Raw genomic sequence first — 26,514 nt, forward strand, 5'->3', positions numbered from 1 at the left:
CATCACCCCTCCGTCGACTTCAGGCCTTTGTATTGATTATGAATGCCATTTCTGACCATCAGAGGTCGCCTCGCGCTCCCCCTGCGTTTTGAGAGACTTGTTTTATCTCATATTTGAAAACACGGTGAAACGCAGGGGGAGTGAGGAGACCTCTGGCAGTCAGAAACGGCATGCATAATCAACACAAAGACCCAAAATCGTCAGCGGGGTGACAGCGAATGAAACAGCCATGCAAAAAAGACCTTTCGATTCTTGTGGAACGGGCTGCTGCAGACCTGAATGCGCTGTCTGAGCCAAGAAGAGCGGGTTCCATCCAACCCACCAACGGACGGGATGCCACACCCAATCTTAACCAGCGCTAGTTGGTGTGCTTTCAGTCTCAACCTCACTGGAAGCAAAATGCGCAATCACATTACACCTTGGCCGTTTATGCTTGGTAATTAGCAGCGAGTTCCAGGCTGAACTGCCCTGCATATATATATTTTTTTATTTCTTCACTCTGAACCGTCATTCCAGACCCGTCACTGCGAAGCCGGCCCATACCTGCTTCGCATTTCTTAAGAGCCCCTTTAACGACCTTTTGTATTTGCTCCACCCCAGCATTGAAGCATTCACTGAAGGAAGCATGCAGAATCCCAGCCACAGCTTAGCTATGCAAACTACTATTGCCAATGGTTATGCAAACGAAGGAGTAGGAGAGGGGGGTGGAATTATATTTGACTTTCTTCTCTTGCATCGGGACCCTGAATAGTCATTTTAAAGGTCGGATTTGAAAAATCAGCATTGAGCGAGGTGCAGAATCGACCCAGCATAAATGGCCCTTGTCTGGTACGAGGTGCAATCCTCAGCACGCAGAAGAGCTGTGTTCCTCGGGGGGGGGGGGGGTGTTACCGCACTTTGTATTCCCAGCGATGTATTAAGGGTTTGACAATGTTATAAAAAAACATTGCTTTAAAAGGATTTTTGGATACCACAGCTTATAAATGGTTAGAAGGCGTCTTCACAGCTAAAGGGGCCAAAGTGCGAACGGTATTTTTTATAACGTTTTCAAACTTTTAATACATCGGTGGGAATACATAGAAAGTGTGAATGGTATTTTTTATAACGTTTTCAAACTCTTAATACATCGCTGGGAATACATAGAAAGTGCGAAAGGTATTTTTTATAATGTTTTCAAACTCTTAATACATCACTGGGAATACATAGCAAGTGCGAAGGGTCTTTTTTATAACGTTTTCAAACTCTTTAATACATCGCTGGAAATACATAGCAAGTGCGAAGGGTATTTTTTATAACGTTTTCAAACTCTTAATACATTGCTGGGAATACATAGAAAGTGCGAAGGGTATTTTTTATAACGTTTTCAAACTCTTAATACATCGCTGGGAATACATAGCAAGTGCGAAGGGTCTTTTTTATAACGTTTTCAAACTCTTAATACATTGCTGGGAATTCATAGAAAGTGCGAAAGGTATTTTTTATAATGTTTTCAAACTCTTAATACATCGCTGGGAATACATAGAAAGTGTGAAGGGTATTTTTTATAACGTTTTCAAACTCTTTAATACATCGGTGGGAATACATAGAAAGTGTGAATGGTATTTTTTTATGTTTTCAAACTCTTAATACATCGCTGGGAATACATAGAAAGTGCGAAGGGTATTTTTTATAACATTTTCAAACTCTTAATACATCGCTGGGAATACACAGCAAGTGCGAAGGGTATTTTTTATAACGTTTTCAAACTCTTAATACATCGCTGGGAATACACAGCAAGTGCGAAGGGTCTTTTTTATAACGTTTTCAAACTCTTAAGACATCGCTGGGAATAGAAGTGCGGTAACCCGTCTCATTCCTTCGCGGGGACGGCTTGGCCATACGCCCACCGAGGGCCCGGGAGGCCAGCCTCGTCTTCCGCGGGGCGGCTCTGGTAAGTCGCAGGCGGCCACCCCCGCCACTAGCAGCAGCCGCAGCGGGACCCTCTCCCCCGGCCGTTTTGGTGTCCCATTCATTTCAACGGTTACTCAGCACGACCAACCGCCGCTCAAAGAGAGCCACTCAAACCCCGCCCCCGCCGAGCGCCCAAAGGGGCGGACCTTCTTTGACCGGACTTCCCACCTTCTGGCTCTGAAGACGCGTGCTGATGACGGAGAATCTCTGGCGCGGCCGCACGTGGAGGAATAGGAGAGGGCGAGCTGGGTGAGTTTGGAGGGGGCGACAGAAAGCGTGGCTATAGGGAGGACGGTCCTGACAGCGAAATGGAAGAGGAAAGACATCGTTTTAAACTATGAAATATTATGGTGGGATGTGGGGATTATGATTTCGTCTCTGCGACCCCCAGCGTCCCTTGCTGCTGCGACAACTTCGATCATAAGAACATAAGAAAGGCCCTGCTGGATCAGACCCAGGCCCATCAAGTCCAGCAGTCTGTTCACACAGTGGCCAACCAGGTGCCCCTAGGAAGCCACAAACAAGAGACTGCAGCAGCACCATCCTGCCTGTGATCCACCGCACCCAAAATAATAGGCATGCTCCTCTGATACTAGAGAAAATAGGTATGCAGCATGACTAGACTAAAAGAAGAATTGGTTTCTATTATGCTGATTTTCTTTTTAAGGAGAATCAAACTGGCTTACAAACTCCTTCCTCTCCCCACAACAGACACCTTGCGAGGTAGGTGAGGCTGAGAGAACTTGAAGAGAGCTGTGACTCTCTTCAATGGCCGTGAGCTGTGATAACTACATGGAACCTCCGTGTACAGAGGCAGTGTACCTCTGCGGACAAGATGCTAAGGGCGATCGGCGGCAGGAGGGCTGTTGCCGTCAGCCTTTGCTTGCTGTGGGCTTCTGCGAAACGGCATGCTACTCTAGATGGACCTTTGGGGCTGACCCAGCAGGGTCCCTTTTTATTTATACTGAATAAGGCTGACCCTGCAGACCTTGTGAACTGAATTAAACTTTCCAGAAGGCTTTTCAGTTGCATTGAATATGGAGATTAATCCTTGCTCTTTTTACTGCTGAATTGTTTGACACAGATTTTATGAATGTAGGACTCTGGAGAACCGGGTTCGATTTCCCTCTCCCCCACATGAAGCCTGCTAGGTGACCTTGCCCCAGTCACAGTTCTCAGAACTCTCTCAGCTGATGTGGAGGCTGGCAATGTTAAACCACCTCTGAACATCTCTTGCCTTGAAAAGCCTGTGGGGTTGCCATAAGCCAGCTGTGATTTGATGGCACTTTCCACCACCACCAGGGAATGCGATTTTAGCCTCTACATCTCCTTGAGGATCTCCAGATGTTAAGGCTCAATACGTGATATGATGGGGGTGGGGAATGCACGGCCTAGTTAAGAAGCAGAGATGTGCCACACCTGATTCAAATAAAGGTTATGGGATTGTGACCCTTAGGAACCTCCCCCCTACCATAAGTGTCTTCCTAACCCCTTCTTTGTATCTTCTCCATTTAACATGCCAGGATTATGAAAGCACATGACTTCCAGAGTGCTTCAACAGTCTAAAGGTTTGCCCACTGCGGCCTATTTGGATCTAGTACCTTTAAAAACTGGATTGTAAGTCAGTGATTGCTTTGTTGCTATTTGCAGCGTTGAACGTCACTTTAGATTGAATATTAGAAGTTCTGAGCCAGCATGGTGTAGTGGTTTGGAGCGGTGGAGACTATTATGGTGAACTGGATTTGTTTCCCCACTCATACACATGAAGCCAGCTGGGTGACCTTGGTCTAATCACACTCTCAGCCCCACCTCACAGGGTGTCTGTTGGGAGGGGAAGGGAAGGTGATTGTAAGCTGGTTTGAGTCTTCCTTAAGTGGTAGAGAAAGTTGGCATTTAAAAACCAACTCTTCTTGTACAGTCTTATCTCAGTTCTGAACATTCAATTAGGCAAACCACTATTTCACCCCTCCCCCCAACAGTTTGGTGATGATGCTCTCCAACCTTACGGGGCAGTTTGCAAAGTCTGCTGCTAGTTATTTAATTTCATTTGTACCCAGCCTGTCTCCAGTGGGGACCTAAGAAGCTCATTCTCCTCAACATCACAACAACCCTATGAGGTAGATCTGGCAAAAAGGCTGCCAAACAAGTTTCCATTGCAGACTGGAGGTTCCCAGATTCTATTCCACTAACACCACACTAGGATTATTAAACATCTTTTGCTATGATACAGAAAATACACTTTTGAAATTAAGATTCCCGGTGACTATATCCTATGGGAGTTGATTTTTTCCACATCATGTATGACAAACTTTTTTAGATTTTAAATGACTGCTTATTTTGATGGTCACTTTAATTAACATTTCCACACAACTAAATTGCTTTTAAAACTACTGTTTTCATGTGTACTGTTTACCTGGGTAACAGCTTAGATATGTTGTGCACGCTTGCTGGGAAGGACCATTTAGTTTCACTGGGCTTACTCCAAGTAAGCACACACAATGCTCAAACAATTCAAGGAACTCTTAAATGTTGCTTAACTGCCACAACAAAAACATGTTACTGAATTGGCTGAGCAAGAGTATAGCTTTACAAAAAAAAATTACTTAACATTTCAGGCAATGGGAAAAAACAAAGCGAAAGGACAGAAGCAGAAGAATGTATTCCAGGTGGCCAACAAAAACATCACGAAGGCAAAAAGTAAAGCCAAGCCAGTGACAACCAGTCTGAAAAAGGTTAGTACTACAAAATTAGTTAATCTCTTTGTATTCCTTTGAATTCTTCATGGGGATCACTGGAAATTTATTCGGCCAGTGCTGTGCTCATTTAATGGAATCTACCTTATTACATACATCCATGCACAGGCAAAGTAGTGAAGTACCCAGTTCTGTTTTCCTCTCCAGCTGAACTTGAGTCCTTCAATGATGCAGGAACTGATACACTCAAAACTGAATTTTAAAATAATCAGCTCTTTTAAAATCACCTGAAGGGGTGTGAAAATGTATGTGGCTATTCTTACCTGGATCAGCTCCCATCTTCTCTCTCCAAAAAGTATCTGACATTAAATGTGGCAGAGGAGAATTATGTGCACACCTGAGGCCAGATGTGGGACTTTCCCTCTAAATACATGTTATGTACGCATAAAAAGTGGATCCTTTGTTTGCATCTCTTTCAATGGCTAGTCACCAATGGAGAAAAATTGCTTTTTCAGAACTGAATTATGCAAAGTTCGTATGTTTTGTGAGGGGTTACCCTTTCTTAGAGAAAGTGAAGAAAAAGAGTTGGTTTTTATATCCTGCTTTTTCTCTACCTTTAAGGAGTCTCAAAGCGGCTTACAATCATCTTCCCTTCCCCCCCACCCCAACAGGCACCTTGTGAGGTAGGTGGGGCTGAGAGAGTTTTGAGGAAACTGTGACTGGCCCAGGGTCACGCAGCAGGCTTCATGTGAAGGAGTGGGGAATCAAACCCGGTTCTCCATATTAGATTAGAGTCCACCTCTCTTAACCACTACAACATGCTGGCAGTTTTACAGGTCAGCCATACTATAAAACTGCTTCTCTTGGTGACTTGCATGCTTAGTCTCTTAAATTCCTTAACCATCCATTGAGAAGTGTTTGCAATTTAGGAATGGTCAAATTAAATATGTTCTCCTATTTAGAACCTCTTATAGTGGTTTCCTGTTAAAACATAAAAGTTTTCTGTCTTTTCTGCTTTCCCCAAAGATCAATATAGTGAATGATGAAAAAGTTAACACAGTAAATAAGATATTTACAGAAGTACAGAAAGAAGTCAAGCAGTTATCCAAAGCCACTGCATCAGATCTACCAAAGAGGCATCTGGTAACTTCATTAACTTTTATTACTATTATTTTTAATGTATGATCTTTGTCGTCTTGTTATTAAAATGCTTCTGGTTCTATTTTGCTTTTCAATTTAAGGTTCCAAAGACCACGGAAAGAGAACCGACAAATGTGGATGCTGCTACCAACTTACTGTCTCAGTTGTAGTATTAAATATCTGTACTCCGATACTGTTTCCTGGTACACCAGCAAACAACAGTTTTGTATACTTTTTATTTAAAAAAATCTTGTTAATATACAGGTATTGGCACGCTTCGATACAACCTACAAACAGTCTTCCTAAATCCAGGGATATGGAATGTCAGAAGTTTTTAAAAAGGGAAGAAAGGAAGGGAGAAGGAGAAACTTAAAGTGCTAATAAAGAAGGCGCCCCACAAAATGGATTCAGTGGAACAATGCAGCATTATCTAGCTGATGCCCTTCATTTTACAATTGGCAGTGAAGAATCAAAACAAAACTGGCCAGAGTTTTAGAACAACCGCAGAGGGTTTCCAAATGGCAAACGTATGGATAAAATGCAGCACTGTGTTTAATGTCTAGATTATTTTACTAGCAGGAATAAGTGAGCTATGAAATTATGATTTTTAAAAAGTTTTCAGTTTACCTGCACTTCTGTGATGCATTTTAAAAAGCCACTTGTATTTTACTGGGTTTAGAAGTTGCTTAGTAATAAAATAAGAGGAAAATGCGTATTTGATGTTGAGGAGTTAATCAAAATCTTACATTCATTATTGTAAGTGTGTGTGCTATGAAACAGTCTACAATATTATATAGTGAGAGGTAGATGAGGCACTCTGGCTGCATTGGCATCTAGTAGTTCAGTATCTGCACGTCAAAGAGATCACAGACTCCTTCATTATCATCCAAGTTGAAGCTGTAGTCATCACCAGGAGTAGGAGAGAGCCGCAACAGTGGAAACACTATGGAACAAAAAGCATCTCAATACAAAGCGTAACTGGGATCCTATACCTTCAGTTACAAGCCGCTTCCAGGGGCCCTCTCAATTTGAATGCTCAGAAATATTCCTTCTGCTGTTACCTCAACCATATTTCCCCAAGGTACATGAGGATGCTGGTCTGAGGAAGATCTGTTGCATCCAGCAGCTGAAAGCCACTTAAATGCTAGATTTGCCAGTGCATATGATGCAAGAGATAGATACTTCATTCAAAGCAGTTACCTATTTTTTTGTTATCCCGATGAGATGACAGTTTAGCTATGCATTTTTTTAAAAAAAGAAACCAGTCTTTATTTTGTCTTCAAATGAATAATCAAGGCAAGTAGATGCCATAGCAGAAGTCTTCCCACAGGGGCATGAACTGTGGGGACATGTAAATGAACTGCCCTAAATTATCTTCCTGTGGAATCTGATCCACCGGTGAAATCAGTTAGATAAATGGCTTGCCTTAGATGTGGTCACTGTGATTGTTAGCGTGCTAGGATTCGGTTTAGGAATCACTGGTTACTTATAAACTTTACTGGGTAACCTTGAGGAAGAAATCTCTCAGTGTAACCTTATCACAGAGATGCCACAAGGACAAAATAAAGGTCAAATGACATATCTGCAGCAGATTTCCAAAGATAAGGAGTCCTTTACCCTCTCCCTGTACTGCTTTCCCTCCAATCTTATTTAAAGCCCCATTTGTGCCCACCTATCCCTGAAGAGCTGTTTCTTCCTCACCCACTTTGGGAAATATACTATTTCTGTGTATAGGGACAAGGAAAAGGACTACAGCAAGGAATAAACACCTGCTCTATGGCACAATTTCTCCAATAAAACTGGAAGCCCTTTGCAACTGCATTCAAACAAAAACAATCAGATGATCCAGTTGTAGTTTTGCTTTGGGAGTCTCAAGCTGTCATCTTGAGGAAGGTAAATGGACAAACATGATCAATAATTCTGTGTTGTTATACTTCAAGCAACATACTTCACAAGGTTGAAAGGCTTTGTCAGTTATACAGATGAAAGCAGCACTTGATCTGGCTAGTACTACGGAGGTTAATTTACTGCCACAGATACTCTCCATTTAGTAATCTCTACTGTGTCTTTCCAAATGTGGAACTGGTGTTTAAAGAAGGCTGGGTATTTTCCAGTGGACTATTTTACACTCCAGCGGATTTTTCTTCTTCCATTTTTAAAAATTAAATTAGGACTTGATCCTTCTCCAAGTACCTCCTGCTTAGTGATTCATGCAGCAAGTAGTTCCAGAACTTCGGCTGTAGTGTTGGGTGTGCAACAGCCATTGAAGAAATAACAAAAAAAGTGTTTGAATTTTTGATCACACACTTCCTGATCCATTCTAGCCAGTGGTGCCTCATCAGTGTTTGCACTGAGTATATAATAGAAGCATTCAGATATCACTTTGTTCCAGAGGGAGAGGAGGTATTTAGGGGAAGAAAAAAAAAGATCTAGCCATTTCAGTGAATCTCCATTCAAGCACCAGGGGGAGCTGGAAAGTAAGATAAGGTTACAATTGGACTCCTTAAGAGTATTTGTAAGGTGAGCCTGAGTCATCTCACTTATTAAGAAAGGAAACATGAGGAACTTACCGTCAGAGGACATCAGTTCATCAATGATATCACTGTTAATTATTCCTATGAACACAAAAGCGAATTATCACTTTTCAAAAAAATGTCAAATTACAGGCATACCTTATTTTATTGTGATTAACTTTATCGCTTCACAGGTCTTGTGTTTATGAACAACCCTGTCGGCGCCATTTTTCCAGCAGCATGTGCTCACTTTGTATCTCTGTCACATTTTGGTAATTCTTGCAATATTTCAAACTTTTCATTATTATTACAGTACATTGTTGTTTTTAGATATAATGCTATTGCACACATAACAGACTACAGTATAATGTAAACATAACTTTTATATGCACTGGGAAACCATAAAACACATGTGACTCGCATTATTGAGGAACTGAACCCACAATATCTCAGAGGAATGGTTATTGATACTGCTTTCCAGTGATATTCAACGCTTCAGGACACTATTAGCCAATTACCTCTCTTCCCACAAATCCCAATAAAAAAAATAAAGGTTTAATTCACCTTCAGGCTCATCTATCTTTGTTGTATCAAATGAGTTGGGTTTGAGGACACTATTAACATCCAGCGGAAGGAAAGGCTGACAGGTATTTGAACTTGGCGTAGTTTCTGTTACAAGACTGTTGTACAGCTCAGAATCTGGAATGCTGGCGTAAAGGGTTTCAGAAGTTGCGTTCTCTTGAGAACTTCTATCTATAACAACAGACAGTTAATATTAGAAAACAGACATGGTAACCCTAAGCCACTGCCATTTTATCAAACCTTTTGTGCTACAGGGCAATTCATTACAGCTCAATTTTGATACAGGGCAATTCAGTGTGCACGCGCTGTCAAGTCACAGCTGACTTATGGTGACCCTGTAGGGTTTTCAAGGCAAGCGACGTTCAGAGGTGGTGTGCCATTGCCTGCCTCCCTGTGGGCTGAGAGAGTTCTGAGAGAACTGTGACTGGCCCAAAGTCACCCAGCAGGCTTCATGTGGAAGAGTATAGAACCGAACCCGGTTCTCCAGATTAGAGTCCGTGCTCTTAACCACTCTTTAATAAAGTTTTATCAAACATATAGTGATCAATGGTTGCCTAAATGATTTCCATTTAAACAAGACACATTCTTGAATGATGTCTACTATATACATGGCTATTTATCTAATGCTGCAGATTCTTAACAAAATTCATAGTACGCATTTTGAGTAAAACTGCATTCCACAGGTAGAAATTGTTCCATCCATGGAAGCACTCTGTTGGATCTAAGCCACTGAGTTCTTTTGTCCACTATAGCTGTGTTCTATTTTTCTAACTTATCTTTGCAAAGGGAAAGTCTCCATACCTACCTGTAGGTATATTTATGGCTGGTGTCTGTGGAAGGGATTGACCTTGACTAGTGTCTTTATCCTCTTGTAAATTCTGAGGATCAGAGTTCAGTTTAGGAGAAGTCAATGGAACCACAGCTTGAGATGGAGGTTGAATGAGGTCATCTGGTGGAGGAACTGGAAAAACCACCGGCTTAGAAAAACTGGATTCTTTATTGATGAGCAACACATGGATAGGCCCTGAGTGACTGTTTAAATTGATCTGGTATTTTTTCTGGCCCTTGAGAAAGGAGAAGACATTGAAAAGTAAAAGTACAATCCTTTATGAAAACCAAAATAAGCAAAAATACAATCCTTTACAAAAGTAGCAATTAAGCCAATGGCAATGCAGGCAAAACACTATCCCTAAAGAATCTGGTAACGTTTTATGCTAAAGAGCTGCGCTAGAAGCTCAGAAATTAAATATGTAAAGCATGAAACTAAACAGCTTGCGCAAGCAGAAGCATGAATCTTCCCATTCTAACACTGCATACACTCTTCTGACTGCAGAACAGTACCCAGAACAGCACCCAGCCCCAAAGTGTGTTGTTTCCCCTTCTGTTCCATTAATTTAGCCTGTGTTCTTGACCTTGGCCCTTCCTGGCTGATAAAAGCTAACAGAGGGGGAGGCTGACTGAGTGGGTAAGGGGGGCAATAAATGCTTGAGGGCAGGGGTTGCACCACCCGTGCTTAAAGAGGCAGTGATTAGACCTGTTTTGGGGGGGAAAACCTTCCAAAGCCCTACTATGTTGGAGACTTCCAGCTGGTCTCCCATCTTTCATTCTTGGGCAAGGTGCTTGAGCAGATTGTTGCTTCTCAGCTCCGAGGGCTCTTGGAAGAGACTGATTTTCTGGATCCATTTCAATCTGTCTTCAGCCCAGGGTTTGGAACAGAGACTGCTTTAGTCACCTTTGTTGATGACCTTTACAGAGAACAAGATGGGGAATATGACCCTGCTACTTCTGCTAGATCTCTCAGTGGCCTTCGATACTATCAACCATAGTATCCTACTGAGCTGCCTCTTGGCACTGGGACTGGGGAACACCATGTTATGGTGGTTCGAGTCCTACCTGGGGGGAAGGTCTCAGAAGGTGGTGCTGGGGGATTCCTGCTCTGCTCCATGGCCACTGCCCTGAGGGGGTTCCACAGGGTTTGATTTTACCCCCCCCCCATGCTATTTAATATCTACATGAAGCCGCTCAGAGAGGTCATCAGGAGGTTTAGGCTGTGGTGTCACCAATATACAGATGATACCCAAGCTCTACCTTTCTTTTCTACCTAATTCCATGGATCCTATTGATTTCTGAACTGGTGCTTGGAGTAAGTAATGGGCTGGATGAGGGTGAACAAGCTGAAACTTAATCCTGACAAGACAGAGGTTCTCTGTGTCAGTAGAAAGGCAGACCAGGGACTTGAGATCTCTCCTGTCTTGGATGGGGTTATACTCCCCTTAAAAAGCCAGGTTTGCTGCTTGGGAGTGTTGCTTGACACAGTGGTCATCTTATAAAAACAGGTGGATGCTGTGACTCAGAATGTGTTTGCCCAGCTCCAGCTGGTGTTTTAGCTGTGCCTGTTCCTGGTTCAGTCAGATCTAGCCACAGTGATCCATGCCTTAGTTATGTCTTGACTGGACTACTGCAATGCGCTCTACTAGGGGCTACTTTTGAAGAGTGCTTGGAGGCTGCAGCTAGAGCAGAATGCTGCATCTAGACTGCTGGTTGGGGCCTGCTATTGGGAGCATGTGACCCCAATATTACAGAAATTACACTGGCTACCGATCCACTCCCGAGCCCAATTCAAGGCGTTGATTTTGACCTTTAAAGCCCTACATGGGTTAGGACCAGGGTATCTGAAGAACAGTCTTCTCCCGTATCTTTCTGCCTGGGAATTAAGATCACAGGGAGAGGCCCTCCTGACTGTCCCATCAATCAAAAAAGCTTGTTTGTGTTGAAAATAATAACGCTGAGACGGTAGTTATTAATCAAAGTAACAAACTTTATCTAGTCTATAGGGAAAAGGTAAAACGGAAATTCCTAATAAAATAATAAACTCCTAAGCTCTACATAGTCATCTTACTGAAACATTAAGTTACATACCAACAAGCAATTAGGCACGGCCAGCAAGTGGCTATAAGGCTGATTTACAAATTAGCCATTTTACTAAAATCTCTAAAGGAAACCAATTGAGCTTGTTAACCAACTCAAACAATGACGTAATTCAAATTGGAAAATCAGTTTCTCAAACACACCAAATAATGCATAGGATTGGCTAAAAGCCAGATTACACTTCAAGGTCAGGTCTATGATGTTGCTAAACAAATACATTAACCCCATAATGACTAAATTTAGATCTTGACTATTACAACAGTTTGGTGGCTACATGAGGGTCTTTTTAGTGGCAGCCCCACAATTATGGAACAGCCTCCCCAGGGAGGTGCGCCTGGCTCTCTCACTTTGTTTTTAGGAGGCAGTCGAAGATGGTTTTATTTTGGACTGCATTTGATTAAAGTAGTCCTAAACTGTAATTTTACATTTTGGTTTTATATTTTTTTATGTAATCTATTTTTTTAATATCGTAAGCTGCCTTAAGCTCTGTAAGGAAAAAAAGGCGACTAAAAAATAGTTTAAATAAATAAAATTAAATTTTAAAAATCCCAATCCTGTTACCCTTTCCAAATTTTGCCACTGAAGCTTGTTATGCATAAACAGAAGTTGATGGAATGGTCACCATCAGCAACTATTTAGTTCATTAATAATTTAATAGAAACTACTGTAATGAAGTTCATGACTTCATTCAGTAATAAAATATCTTGAACTCCTGATTAAAGAATATATGTAGTATTTTTTACATTCTATGGTAACGGTAAGTAAATCCTGATTTTTAAACAGGTCAGAAATCAAAAATCAGGCACCGCTTGGCATTATCATCATGGGCTGGATTCTTGCAGATGCACTCTGCAAATAGTGGTGCTTTATAGTGGTGCTTTCCTTCAGTACAAGGAGCCTTTCCCTGACACCATGTGGCGCCCCTGCTAGCTGAACAGATATACAGGACACAACCCCTTTTACATCAACAAGATTAAAACAACTTTTTATACATACCAGATGAGGGACAGGTACTTCTAACTGTGTGCCAGAAGGTGCCTGAATTGCTAGAAGCGTATCCCCTGATTATGGAGTAATACTGTGTTAACTGCATGCATTTAAAGACATAAGATGGGCCAGAACATAATACTTATATAGGCTCATATCATCAGACTGAATTCTCATTTGTTTTTGTTTATCTGAAAAGTTCTATCACACAAGGGGACACAAAAACATTGGCAATGCCTAGTCTATATTACCCATAAATACAATGCATACTTTAACAAAGATAACTCCTATGTGACCTTAATTTTGTTGTTTCACTTCCGAGATTTACCACTTTGACCTTCCCCACCCCCAAACTAGTGCTGCCGCCCTTCCTAGCTATTCTTTCGCAAAAAGCAGCAGTCTGGGTCTAGCTCTTCTGTTTAAAGGTAAAAGGTAAAGGTAGTCCCCTAGCAAGCACCGGGTCATTACTGACCCAGAATGTGTTTGCGGGGTGGTTTGCCAGTGCCTTCCCCAGTCGTCTTCCCTTTACCTCTAGCAAGCTGGGTACTCATTTCACTGACCTCGGAAGGATGGAAGGCTGAGTCAACCTTGAGCCGGCTACCTGAAACCGACTTCTGTCAGGATTGAACTTAGGTTGTTAGCAGAGCTTAGACTGCAGTACAGCAGCTTACCACTCTGCGCCACTCTCTTCTGTATAAAGGGATGGTCTGATTTAAAGTAGAGCATGATGAATCTGAGTGAAAGAAATCAGTCCTTTGCTAAAGGGTTTCTGAAGATTTTTAGGGCAAGGCAGGCATCCTCCTATCTTTGAAAATCAATTCTGATAAATAGTTGATTCTGTTTTAGTCACCAGCTGAGTGATTAGAATAGTGGTACTAGCCTATGATGTTCTAGCAGTGAACACAACTTTTTTTTTGCCATCACGTCACAGCCAACCTACAGACACCCTGTAGGGTTTTCAAGGCAAGAGACATTCAGAGGTGGTTTGTTGTTGCCTGCCTGTGCGTCACAACCCTAATTTCCTTGGTGGTCTCCCACCCAAATACTGACCAGGGCCAACCCTACTTAGCTTCCGAGATTGGGCTAGCCTGGGCTATCCAGGTCAGGGCGAACACAACTGGCTTTTCCCAAATAACATTTACAGTACACCAAGTCCTTCAACAACGTACCATTGAAACAGTCACAAATATCTTCATGAGTGATATATGAAAAAGTGGTCTGTGTCAAGGGCAAAATAGAAATGTTCAAGAGCACTTTTACAAAGGGTTTAGAACAGTACTACAATGGAACAGCTCAGGAGGTTGTCTCTATAACGGATAATATTGTAGAGTGTTGCAGCATTTATTGTATGTATCACCTCTTTTCTTTTACTGCAGTGTCATCTACCTTCATTTTGTAATGTCAGAGAATTTTTGCTGCGTTTTTTTTTTTTTTGCCGACAAGTCACAGCTGATTTATGGCAACCCCGTAGGGTATTCAAGGCAAGAGACGCTCAGAGGTGGTTTGCCATTGCCTGCCTCCGCAACACGACCCTGGTATTCCTTGGAGGTCTCCCATCCAAATACTAGCCAGGGCCGATCCTGCTTAGCTTCTGAGATCTAATCAAATAAGGCAAGACTTGGGCAATACAGCTAAAGTTTGTTGCCTTAGGCAGCTTTTATTTACACTGTTTTCTAGTCTCTGTAATCCTAGTCCTACTGCATTGTTTATTGGAGGTCTTTGCCGTCTGATTAAATTGCTTTTCTTAGTTTGTAATCTGCCTTGAGTCTCAGTGAGAAACGCAGGCTATGTATGAAGTTAATGATTTTCAAAATAAACCATGACACCATAAAATTGGTGACTCTAGAGTTTGCCTTTAGTTTAGAGTGTTCCTTAAAGTCTATGAGAGTAGATTTGTTTGAATTTTTTTTTTCCTGGCATGCCCTGAACTAGTGGCTGAAACAGCATGGTTTAAATGCTCGTATAACTTACAGTGCAGTCCTATGCAGAATTACTCCAGTCTAAGGCCACTGTAGTGAGCTGGGAATGGAGTACCTCTGCCTAGGATTGTACTATGAATGGCTGCTGCTGCAAAAAAAAATTCCATTATTGGAAACAAACAATTCCTCTATCTGGTTGTGATGGAGACCACTTAAGTCAATGATGATCTATCAATAAGCTTTGTTCTCACTACAGCTAATAGTGTATTTTCCTCATCCTCCACTGGACACATCAGTCCTTAACATTTGCTTTTATGAGATGCTGGCAAAAAATCTCCAACTATCAGTTTAAGAAACTGCTCATCACATTATCTCAAGCAACCCAGCTTCCTTCTTCTGTGTGTTCAATTATACTAAAGAATTGTTGCCATAATGCCATTTGTAAGAATTGCACAGCATATGTATAAAGGATATCTTTTATTTGTGGTGTCTTCTTTAACATTTTTAATGCTTTGCTGTAACCACAATTTCTGCTGGTCCAGCTCCTTTTCTTTTAGTTCCAGATCTTCGATTTCTGCTTCCAGATACCTTAGTCGATCTACGACTTCCTTTGTGTTGCAGCCAGCACCTACACCTCTTTGAAACAAAAAAATTGTAATATTATTATAAATGAGCAACATGGAATCAAAATGATTAAAATAGCACAGTAAGAAGGATATGGACTGACGCACCTTCAGCAATCAGCCCCAAGAGGGTGGCTCCTTTTTGGTTAGTAGTCCCCTATCAGCCCAAAAGCATAATGCCAGTTGGCTGGGGGACTCGTATGGACAAAACATCATACAACACAGGTAACTGCACTGAAAAGGTGCAATTGGTATAAGTGACCCTCTCTGCCTTTCACAGCAGCAGCATTTAGCACTAGCAGAAGCATTACCAGCAATGAGACAGGGGATGCAATTTTGCCACTTCCCTCTCCTCACTTGTGCTATATATGGCTTATTTTCCAAGTGGGTTCCCCCAACCCTTGTCGTAATTGGTGAGGAGGCTCACAGGGGGCTGCTGCAGGAAGGGTAATGTGAAAAAAAATCCACTTTGACCAGTGCACAGGATCCAACCCATTCATTTCATACAGTATTTATGCAAGAGAACATGGCGATACTTTTTCTTTTAAAAAACCCTCGAACATTATTGTAGTGAGGATGAAGGATTAGGCTGGAATATCCATAAAGTATGCCCTGCCAAAGTACAAAGAAATTTCTGGAGACCAAGTCCTATGAGGAAAGGTTGAAGGAGCTGGGTATGTTTAGCCTGAAGAGAAGACTGAGAAGGGATATGATAACGATCAAGTATTTGAAGGGCTGTCGTATAGAGGATGGTGCTGAGTTGTTTTCTGTTGCCCCAGAAGGTCGGACCAGAACCAATGGGTTTAAATTAAATCAGAGGAGTTTCCATCTAGACATTAGGAAGAATTTTCTAACAGAGCGGTTCCTCGGTGGAATAGGCTTCCTCGGGAGGTGGTAAGCTCTCCTTCCATGGAGGTTTTTAAGCAGAGGCTAGATGGCCATCTGTCAGCAATGCTGATTCTATGACCGTAGGCAGATCATGAGAGGGAGGGCATCTTGGCCATCTGCTGGGCATGGAGTAGGGGTCACTGGGGGTGTGGGGGAAGATAGTTGTGAAATAGAGTGGTTCCTCAGTGGAACAGGCTTCCTCGGGAGGTGGTAAGCGCTCCTTCCCTGGAGGTTTTAAGAAGAGGTTAGATGGCCATCTGTCAGCAATGCTGATTCTGTGACCTTAGGCAGATGATGAGAGGAAGGGCATCTTGGCTATCTTCTGGTCACTAGGTGTGGGGGGGGAGGTAGTTGTGAATTTCCTGCATTGTGCAGGGGGTTGGACTTGATGACCCTGGTGATTCTTTCCAACTCTATGATTCTATAATTTCCTGCATTAAGCAGGGGGTTGGACTAGATGTCCCTGGTGGTCCCTTCCAACTCTATAGCAATGCTGATTCTATGACCTTAGGCAGTTCATGAGAGGGAAGGCATCTTGGCCATCTTCTGAGCATGGAGTAGGGGTCACTTGGGGTGTGTGGGGGAGGTAGTTATGAAAATTCCTGCACTGTGCAGGGGGTTGGACTAGATGACCCTGGTGGTGCCTTCCAACTCTATGATTCTATTATTTTGATTCTATATGGAAAGCTACTAACTGCAACAATGCCTATTAGCTCCTTATTTCTACTAGCTTGACAGAACACCAGAGAGGCATTAACTTTCACCGCTCCATCCTCATCTTCTTATTTAATGGTAACACCAGCTTAGAAAAGACTGTTATCTTCATGCTTCAACTACGGTTATCTGAACTTGTTTACAGTTATTCCCCACCCACCCCATTGCTAACAATAATGTGGAGCTGGAAAGTAACCAGTGTCAAAAAGGCAAATGAGATAGGTAACTATGAAACTGGCAGTTAGATTGGCAACCCTAGGTATTTATCGTCCGCCTTTCTCACTGGAGCTCAAGGTGGATTACACAGAATAACTCAGTACAACCAACAGAGTGGAATATCCAGTAGTGCATAGAAATACTAGTGATACAAGCTTTCCATGTTGCACCACCAACACTTAATTGTACTCCCAATCGTGGTCCTCCAAGCAGCTCTCCAGCTCCCTCACGTGGCTCTCCTTATGGTCCACCAAATCTGAGCAAATGGGAAATTACCTGTTACGTCCACTCACCTCCTCCATGCTGCAGGTTTTCCACCTGCATAAAAAGGTCACATGGAAGGCTAATGGCCCCAATATTCCCTTTTTTGTGACCCGCCTTACTTGCCCTTCATGCAGAAAGTTTCTAGTGCTTCATTTTCCACAATTAAATAGATTTTGCTACTATTAGGAGACTACAGCTCAATGGTAGGACCTCTGCTTGGCATGCAGAAGCTCCCAGGTTCAATCCCTGGCATCTCCAGTTAAAAGGACCAGGCAGTAGGTGATGAGAAAGACCTCCACCTGAGACCCTAGAGAGCTGCTGCGAGTCTGAGTGGATGATATGGGCCTTGATGAACCAATGGTCTGATTCGGTATGAGGCACCTTCACGGGTACTGAAGATAACTGAAGGTGAGAATACTGAACTGAAAACAAACAGCTAATATTCAAGATGGCCCACTGGCAGCCCATAGGCTAGCCCTGGCCTCTAAGGCAAATTTATCTGACTCTCGACAATCACACCACATGTTTATCGAGGTATGATAAGAGGTCTGCTCGCAGTTTCACTTGCATCATCAGCAACAAAACTACTATTTTCAAATTTGCAAGAGACAGAGACAATCCACACTCTATTATCATAAATCTTCAGTGACGCAGGGCATAAAATTTTCCAATTAGATCTATCCCTTCGATGAGGCAAAATTTTCTGGTGATGTATTTTTTCTATGGAAAATTTTCCAGCCTGCATACGTAAATACAGTCTGTTTCTCTGTAGTTATCAGGGCTGTTGTGCTGCAGGGCAATCATATTAGATGGGATAAACGCGGGATATTAAGCATGGGCAAACCCCAGTTCAAAGTCCAGGCTTATGCATGGTATATGTGTCTTCTTTTGGTAACTTCAATTAAACTATTTAGTTAAATTGGAATCACAAAATTTTCTAGAAGTTTTTCCTATTTAGATTTTCCCAGAAGACCCGTATCCCTGCAGTTCTTTTAGACTTTTTTGTTTAATGGGATGCTTTGGGTATACTAAAGGAACGTGCCACAGAACTGTGAATCCCTTATTATCATTACTATACAGCCTGACCTCCAAGGAAGAAATGTGTCTGTGGCAAGAATATTTCCAATCCTTGGGTAATTGTCTCAAGAGTAAAACACACAAAACCCGAACCACACTACTACCCAAGAAGACAGAAATCAGCCATCGTCAACATATCTTGTCACAATACAAAAATGTCTAACAATTTAAAATCCATCCAAATAAAAGGAAACAGGACGAACTAATTATATATATACTAATTATATATATGTCTATATATAGTGTTAAAATAGGAAAGTTATCTTACTTCCACTGTATGCTGTTCTTTGACTTTTTTTCAATTAGATCTATCCCTTCCAGCACATTGGTGATATCATAGATCCGCCTTTTTTGTCTTACCGCAAGAGTGTCAGCAGCCTGGTAACAGAACAGAGATAAAGAACAATAAATGCAGATGAAGGGCAAAAGGGGAGACTCCTTAAACAGCTCCACTGAAGCTGCACAACCTTCCTAGGGAATATTAATCACTAATCTAAAAGGGAAATCTTCAACTTGTCATAGGCACAGATGTGCAATTGGATGTCTTGAACCACCCTCTCTTTCTCTGGAGCGAGACCCGGACAGTCACCTTCAAACAAACCATTTATCAGAGTGACCTCTTCAAAGCACACCCAGAGAATTCCCCAGCTGTCCGCAACAAGGGAACACGTTCTTTTGGAGTTAGCCATGCATGAGTCAACTTGTGGGAAGGAAAGAGAAGAAGACATGCAGTGGCACAGGGAAAAGTTGACCTGCTTTTCATGAGCAAGGACAAAAAGAAAATGGCAGGTTATTCTCTTAAACAGAGCTTCAGTTGGGTGTGTGTGGGTGTGTGATAGCAACAGTATAACAAAGATAATCCCAGTGTTTTTTTCCAATAAAAAATGGTGCCAGTACTCATATATAAGGTTGAGCCAATTTCCACCAATTCCCCCTCCCTCTGCAGATCTACACTATGCAGTTCCTGACCAACCCCGCTCTTTCTCTGGCTGTGTGTGGCAGGGCAGTGCATGAGGATCATGAATTGGGAGATCCCTGAAAAAAGGTGCTGGTATTCGTTGATGGTACTCACCAGCACTAACAAGGAAAAGCCCTGGGTGGGCCTATTTACATTTTATGGAAGTGGACCTTTATTGTGGACTTGTCTGAAATAAATCAGGCTTGCCACAGTCCCACAATACAAAGGGAGATGCTTCAGACAGGATTTCAATAGATGACATAGCTAGTGAGGGGTAATCACAGGTTTCCTGAGTGCTGAAGACAAGGAAGAGAAAAGTGGAAATGAAAAATGCAAGGGCCATGCTCGCACTCCGTCTTACAGCACACTTAACGGTGCTGAAAGCAACAGCAGAAAAGTTCAGCATGCAACTAACTGACAACGTGATTAGCAGCCTAAGCCCCAAGGCTCAAACTTTTGTGTTGGCATGGGCCCAGGACTCTTGGCAACCAAGCAGGCTGCTTAAGTATTTGTTTTTCCAATAAAGGCAGAACAGATTTCATTTTCACACTGGATCATAAAGCAATATTGAAAGCGCCTTTTGCTTATTCCACCCAAACAAAGAGACTGTGGCTTTGATTATTACTAAACCTATGAAAGGGAGAAACACATTTTCTAGCAACATAAAAAAAATACAATTTTCAGTGGTGGTATCTCCATTCCGTAGATCAGTTCTCAAGTGTACCTTCTGCTGCTGGAACATAAGCCTAATCTGCAGTTATTTTGTTCCAGTTTACACCCATAGATTCAGGGTGTGTAACAGCAAAAACAAAATATGTTAATCATTAAAACTAAAAAATGCAAGCCTTCCTCCTCTATACACCCCTACCCCGCATTCCTAATCACAGAATCAAACTTTCATCAGTTCAATTCCAGCATAGCTCCACTAAAAACCCACAGAAAAGACTAAGAAACCTATAGTGTAAAAGCTGCGTTTCTCCATACCATATTTTTAAAATACCTACAAATTAACTTTTGTCCCACAAGTTTTATGCATTTGCAAATTCACATGCTGATTAGCAATTATTTTCCACATTCTATTTGGATACAATCTCTAGATTCTTGGGACAGTTAACATGAAGCTCCTAGCTGATCAAAGAACCTGAAACACATAATATTGCAAACAAGGCTACAGATTGACTGCTTAAAGGAACCAATTCCTATATAGCACACATACATCTTCCCCCTCCCTTCCAAATTACATTGTGTAGTCACGTTCCTATGATACAAAATACATACATTCCCATAATACAGTGTGGGACTGGAGCATTCAAGGAAGCATCAGACTACCAAAAAAATGCTCACCTTCTCTACTGATCTATCATAGTTCTTCCTATACTTCCCAATTTTATAACCTATGTGCAATTAGAGACAATTCACATCAAGTTCTGCATGTGATCAAGGCCCAGTGCAACATACAATCACAGCAGTGTACAGGTCAAAATCATTCATGACACAAATGAACTCTACATAGCCAAAAAACACTAATGAAGACAATGTATACTCCTCAATGCTTTCTAATAAGGATTAATTAGGAGACTAACTGCGCAATCCTAAAGGGGGGTTCTGCTGTGGCTGGGGATGGCGCAACAGCGCTGCCTCACGAGCAGCTTGCTGCTAAGTGCAGCAAGCCAAAAATTAGAGTTTAGAGAAAGACCCATGAAACTCTCCACTGAATTCCCACAGGGCTACACCCGCCTTTTTGCAGGTGTAACTTGGCACCTGCAAAAAGGGGCATTCCCAGGCCAAAAGGGCTCAGGGAGTTGACTAAAGTCAGCCCCACCTCTGGGGATTGCTCCCTTTCACACCAGCGTGAGCCCTTGCGCTGGGAAAACACTGCCGGCGAGACTGTGCCAGCGCCAGTTCACACTGCTGCATGGCTCCCCAGAACCAGCACAAGTAGCCCTGCGCCGGTGTTAGTGCCAGTTTAGCTGGCGCAAGTGGCACTAACATTAGCACTGGGGTCACGCCAGCTCCTATCCTCTTTGCCAGCCCAGCCCCCAGTTAGGATTGGGGTGCCCAACTTTGAGAAGCCGTGAACCAAATGACTCAGCCATACCGACACATATAGGTGATGCCTACTAAGCTATTTCATTTACTTCATTTATAACCATCCTTTCTCAGTGAGATTCAAGGCGAATTATAAAATATTAAAAAATAGTGCAGACTGCGAAGATAAGCAATAAAGAATGCAATATGATTAGGATTACAGAACTGGAAAATAATGCAACCCCTCCCCTTCCAAAACACCAGTCTAAGACATGCCATGACATTAGAATTTTATTCACTTGGAAAATTATATGCTTATTAAGACAATGACAAGTCCAGGCCTACAAGCTATGTTCTGCTGGTAGGACTGATATCTGCTTCCTGTCTAATAACAAAAGTCCTGCTCTAGAGATATGAGTTGTGATACTAAAATAGACAAAGATTGTAGGTAGGCAACCACACCGATTGCCTACCGGCATATAATTAGGAAAGCTGAATTAGATTTAGATGAAGGTAGAGTGAAAATTGGAGGGAGGAACATTAATAATTTGAGATATGCTGATGACACTACATTATTGGCAGAAAATAGTGAAGATTTGAAACAACTACTGCTGAAAGTTAAAAGAGAAAGTGCCAAAGCAGGACTGCAGCTGAACATCAAGAAAACAAAAGTAAAGACTACAGGAGAATTACACAACTTTAAGGTTGACAATGAGGAAATTGAAATTGTTCAAGACTTTCTATTCCTTGGCTCCACCATCAACCAAAAGGGAGACTGCAGCCAAGAAATTAGAAGGAGATTGAGACTGGGAAGGGCAACCATGGAGCTAGAAAAGATTTTGAAGTGTAAGGATGTGACTCTGGCCACCAAGACTAGATTAATTCATGCCATCATATTCCCTATTACTATGTATGGTTGTGAAAGCTGGACAATGAAGAAAGCTGATAGGAAGAAAATAGATTCCTTTGAAATGTGGTGTTGGAGGTGAGTGTTGCGGATTCTGTGGACTGCCAAAAAAAACAAATCAGTGGGTTATAGATCAAATCAAGCTTGAACTGACCCTAGAAGCTAAAATGACTAAACTGAGGCTGTCGTATTTTGGTCACGTCATGAGACGACCAGAGTCACTGGAAAAGAACGTCATGATAGGAAAAGATGAGGGCAGCAGGAAAAGAGGAAGACCCAACAAGAGATGGATTGACTCAATAAAGGAAGCCACAGCCTTCAATTTGCAAGATCTGAGCAAGGCTGTCAAAGATAGGACATTTTGGAGGACTTTCATTCATAGGGTCGCCATGAGTCGGAAGCGACTTGACGACACACAACCACACCGGTGCATTAAAAAAATCCTTCAAATCCCAGCAACTGTGCAATATCTTTTTATTGGGACCAACTAAATTGTCTGTAAAGATGAAGCAATGTGGCATAGTGTTTCGAATATCATACTAGGATCTAGGAGACCAAGGTTCAAATCCCCACTCTGCCATAGAACTTGCTGGTAGACCTTAGGCTGCTCACATACTGTCTGCCTAGCCTACCTCATAGGGCAGGGATGTTGAACTCAATTGTTATGTGGGCAAGATATGACATAAATGTCACTTGATCGGGCCAGGCCATGCCTCGCCAGCCCAGACTGAGAGTGGGGTAGTGGTGGCTGCCTCTCAAGGGGCCGGATCCAGCCCTCGGGCCTTATGTTTGACTCTCCTGTCATAGGTTTTTGTTAGGATAAAAATTGAGGAAATGAAAACAATGTCAATTGCTTTTGGTCCCTATTGGAGAGGAAGGCAGGGTACAAATGAAGCTAACAAATAATAATCAAGCAAGCAAAAGATCCCCCTTTCAAGAGAAATCCATCCATCAACTCCATCCACTTTCCATACATGTCAACGGCCCCACACAGGGAAATAAACATGATCTTCCCATCCATGTTTCTGAAGGGGAAGACTTGTGTGAATTGAACCTGCATTAAGAATACTCATTCTTATGTGGCAGGGGAGTGAGCATATACCCGCTCCACTACCATCCAAAGAGGATCCTCATGTCAGTGACAGTCTGAATAAGACCTCAAAATGTAGCCAAAGAATCAAGCTAATTATGCTCAGCCAAGTATAAACGCCACCTGTAAGAGTGGTGAAATTATCCTCGGAATACATTCTTTTATTTCCTAGTAAGCCCTATTGAAATCAACAGGATTATCCCCCTAGGTAAATACAAGGTTCATTAGCGCTGCTTTCCCAATTACAGGCTCACTCTGTATAAAGACCTAACTGACTGCAACGCAGGTCACCCAGGAAAAGATGACGAATAGTTTTATAACACTTCAACATTTTATTATCTTTACCTTGTACATCTGCATAACAGCTTAAGGAAATAGGTCATCATCATTTTACATTAATGAATGGATGCTTGCCCTAGGCCACCAAAATAATGCACAATCGAGTAAGTATTTGAACCCGAACCTTAATCCAGCACCAGTTACTTGCTAACATCCTCCCTAGCTGGGTTAGTTTTGGATGCCATTAAACATAGGTTTGCTAAATTGTGATGTTTTAGATTGCTTTAAACTATTTTAACCCATAGTTATATTATTATATTAGCCAACCTGATCCCAGTTTGCCAGATGAGGGTGGGGTATATTTATTACTACTACTACCACACTTCACCTCAGCTTTTCCCCATTCAACTTGTCTAGGAATAGGAAACAATTCCTTTGAGGAAGGGCTGTGGCTCAGTGGTAGAGCATCTGCTTGGCATGCAGAAGGTTCCAGGTTCAATCCCTGGCATCTCCAGTTAAAGAGACCAGGCAATAGGTGATGTGAAAGACCTCTGCTTGAGACCATGGAGAGCTCACGGACAGCTGGAACCAACTGGTGTCCAATAAACAAGCAGTGAAACTTGGATCTTAGGAGATCTGGATTCAAGTCTCGTATTTGCAACAGAGTCACTCTGGTGCCTTGGCCAAACCACTGGTAGGAATAAGAAACAACTGGAATGTGAAGCACTACACAAAACACACAATACAGATAAAAAAGTAAATTTTCCACATATGCCCAGCCACATTAAGACCATCTGCAATATAGCCATCTTAGTACACATCACACACATTAACACAACACAACTGTTTAGTGCATTTAAACAAGATGAGTGTACCAATAAAGTTCGTACAGGTAAGGGCTTTCTGTGTAGCCCATGTTAGCATAGTTTTATTACATTTATTATCAATCCAGAATTGTATTAACCTTCTATTTCCTTTATTATATATCTATGGTATCCCTGACATGCTTGTAATGGCCTATGGCTAAATGCAAATAAAACCATTCATTACCTGGTGTAGCCCATGTGCTATAAAAGCCAGCAAAGCTACACCTATTGTTTCTCCCTTACAACAACAAAACCCTTTAAAACACCCGTAGCAAGGAGACGCTGAAAGAACTCTAAAGGTACAAGAAGTCAGAGATTCAAAACAGACAGATAAAAGGAAGTATTTCTTCACACAGCGCATAGTTAAATTGTGGAACTCCCTGCCCCAGGATGGGGTGATGGCTGCCAACTTGGAAGGCTTTAAGAGGAGAGTGGACATGTTCATGGAGGAGAGGGGTATCCATGGCTATTCGTTAGAATGGATACTAGTCATCATGCATACCTATTCTCTCCAGGATCAGAGGAACATGCCTATTGTATTAGGTGCGGTGGATCACAGGCAGGATGGTCCTGCTGCAGTCGTCTTGTTTGGGGGTTTCCTAGAGGCACCTGGTTGGCCACTGTGTGAACAGACTGCTGGACTTGGTCTGATCCAGCAGGGCCTTTCTTAGGTTCTTAAGTCACCCCTGCCCACCCACCCCCGAATGATCCCAGTGAAAGATGCTCTCAAAAGCAGGTCCAGCGTTCAGGTCCCGGTCCCCCAATCGTCTTTTCCTCCCCTGAGATCCCATTCCAGAGATTCTCCCACTGGATCTCCCAGGTCCTAACTCAACCCCCCTCGTTTCTGGGCGTCCCCCCCCCCCCACGCCCAAATACGTCCAGGCCTCCCCCCCCCCCCCACGCTCCGCACCGCTTTCAGGTCGAGCACGCCGTCCTTGGCCTCCTGCAGGAGGGACACGAACTTGGTGGTGAGGAGCCCCAGGCTCTTCTCGTGCCGGCTGCTGCTGCCGTTGCCGCCGCCCGCAGCTCCCTCCACGCTACAAGTGCTGCTGGAGACCGACTCGGGCAGCGCCGCCGCGGCCATGCTGCATCCCCGGCCCGGCGTGCTGGGTTTCCCCGGCAGCGGCGGCGGCGGCCCCACGTGGCCCTCCTCGCCCGCCGTAAGGAAGCCGCCGGGCCCTGGACGGGAGAGCCGCCTCGACACCCCTTCCCCGAACGGCTGGCCTGAGGGGGAGAGGAAGTGACGCCGTCCGGGCGGTTGCCGGGAGACCAGGTTGGGTGTCAGGAAGAGAGAGAGAAGCGCTGTTTCTGCGCCTTGGAGGAGGGGCCTGGCGCGGGGCCCCTGGCGCGGGACCCTGGGTGGCTGGGCGGCCGCAGAAGGCAAGCCGCTTCTGCCTGTTCTCTCTATGAAGATAATTCGCAGTGGGTAGCCGGGTTAGTCTGTCTGCAGTAGTAGGAAAGGGCAGGAGTCCAGGAGCACCTTCAAGACTAGCAAGAATATTTTCTGGTTGGGTATGAGTAGTAGAAAAGGGCAAGAGTCCAGTAGCACCTTAAAGACTAAAAGGGCAAGAGTCCAGTAGCACCTTACAGACTAACAACAATATTTTCTGGTAGGGTATGAGTAGTAGGAAAGGGCAAGAGCTAGGAGCACCTTAAAGACTAGCAAGAATATTTTCTGGTAGGGTATGAGTAGTAGGAAAGGGCAAGAGCTAGGAGCACCTTAAAGACTAGCAAGAATATTTTCTGGTAGGGTATGAGTAGTAGGAAAGGGCAAGAGTCCAGTAGCACCTTCAAGACTAGCAAGAATATTTTCTGGTAGGGTATGAGTAGTAGGAAAGGGCAAGAGCTAGGAGCACCTTAAAGACTAGCAAGAATATTTTCTGGTAGGGTAT

At 42.9% G+C, this 26,514-nt stretch overlaps 2 protein-coding genes across 2 annotated transcripts; one reads left to right on the forward strand and one right to left on the reverse strand.

The window, feature by feature from the left end:
- Positions 1 to 4,561: 4,561 nt before the first annotated feature.
- On the forward strand, positions 4,562 to 5,971 carry RBIS (ribosomal biogenesis factor). The gene is made up of 3 exons (XM_056854032.1): positions 4,562 to 4,682; positions 5,670 to 5,786; positions 5,885 to 5,971. The coding sequence occupies exons 1-3, from the start codon at positions 4,569 to 4,571 to the stop codon at positions 5,951 to 5,953; spliced, it is 300 nt and encodes a 99-aa protein (XP_056710010.1). The 5' UTR covers positions 4,562 to 4,568; the 3' UTR covers positions 5,954 to 5,971.
- Positions 5,972 to 6,610: 639 nt separating this feature from the next.
- E2F5 (E2F transcription factor 5) lies at positions 6,611 to 25,706 on the reverse strand. Its single transcript, XM_056854035.1, has 9 exons — positions 25,533 to 25,706; positions 18,763 to 18,872; positions 15,187 to 15,348; positions 13,963 to 14,006; positions 12,803 to 12,867; positions 9,684 to 9,942; positions 8,861 to 9,049; positions 8,354 to 8,398; positions 6,611 to 6,726 (listed from the first exon to the last, which is right to left on the reverse strand). The coding sequence occupies exons 1-9, from the start codon at positions 25,704 to 25,706 to the stop codon at positions 6,617 to 6,619; spliced, it is 1,158 nt and encodes a 385-aa protein (XP_056710013.1). The 3' UTR covers positions 6,611 to 6,616.
- Positions 25,707 to 26,514: the final 808 nt, after the last annotated feature.

Source organism: Euleptes europaea, chromosome 8 (assembly GCF_029931775.1).
Source record: "Euleptes europaea isolate rEulEur1 chromosome 8, rEulEur1.hap1, whole genome shotgun sequence".
NCBI classification, from domain to species: domain Eukaryota; kingdom Metazoa; phylum Chordata; class Lepidosauria; order Squamata; family Sphaerodactylidae; genus Euleptes; species Euleptes europaea.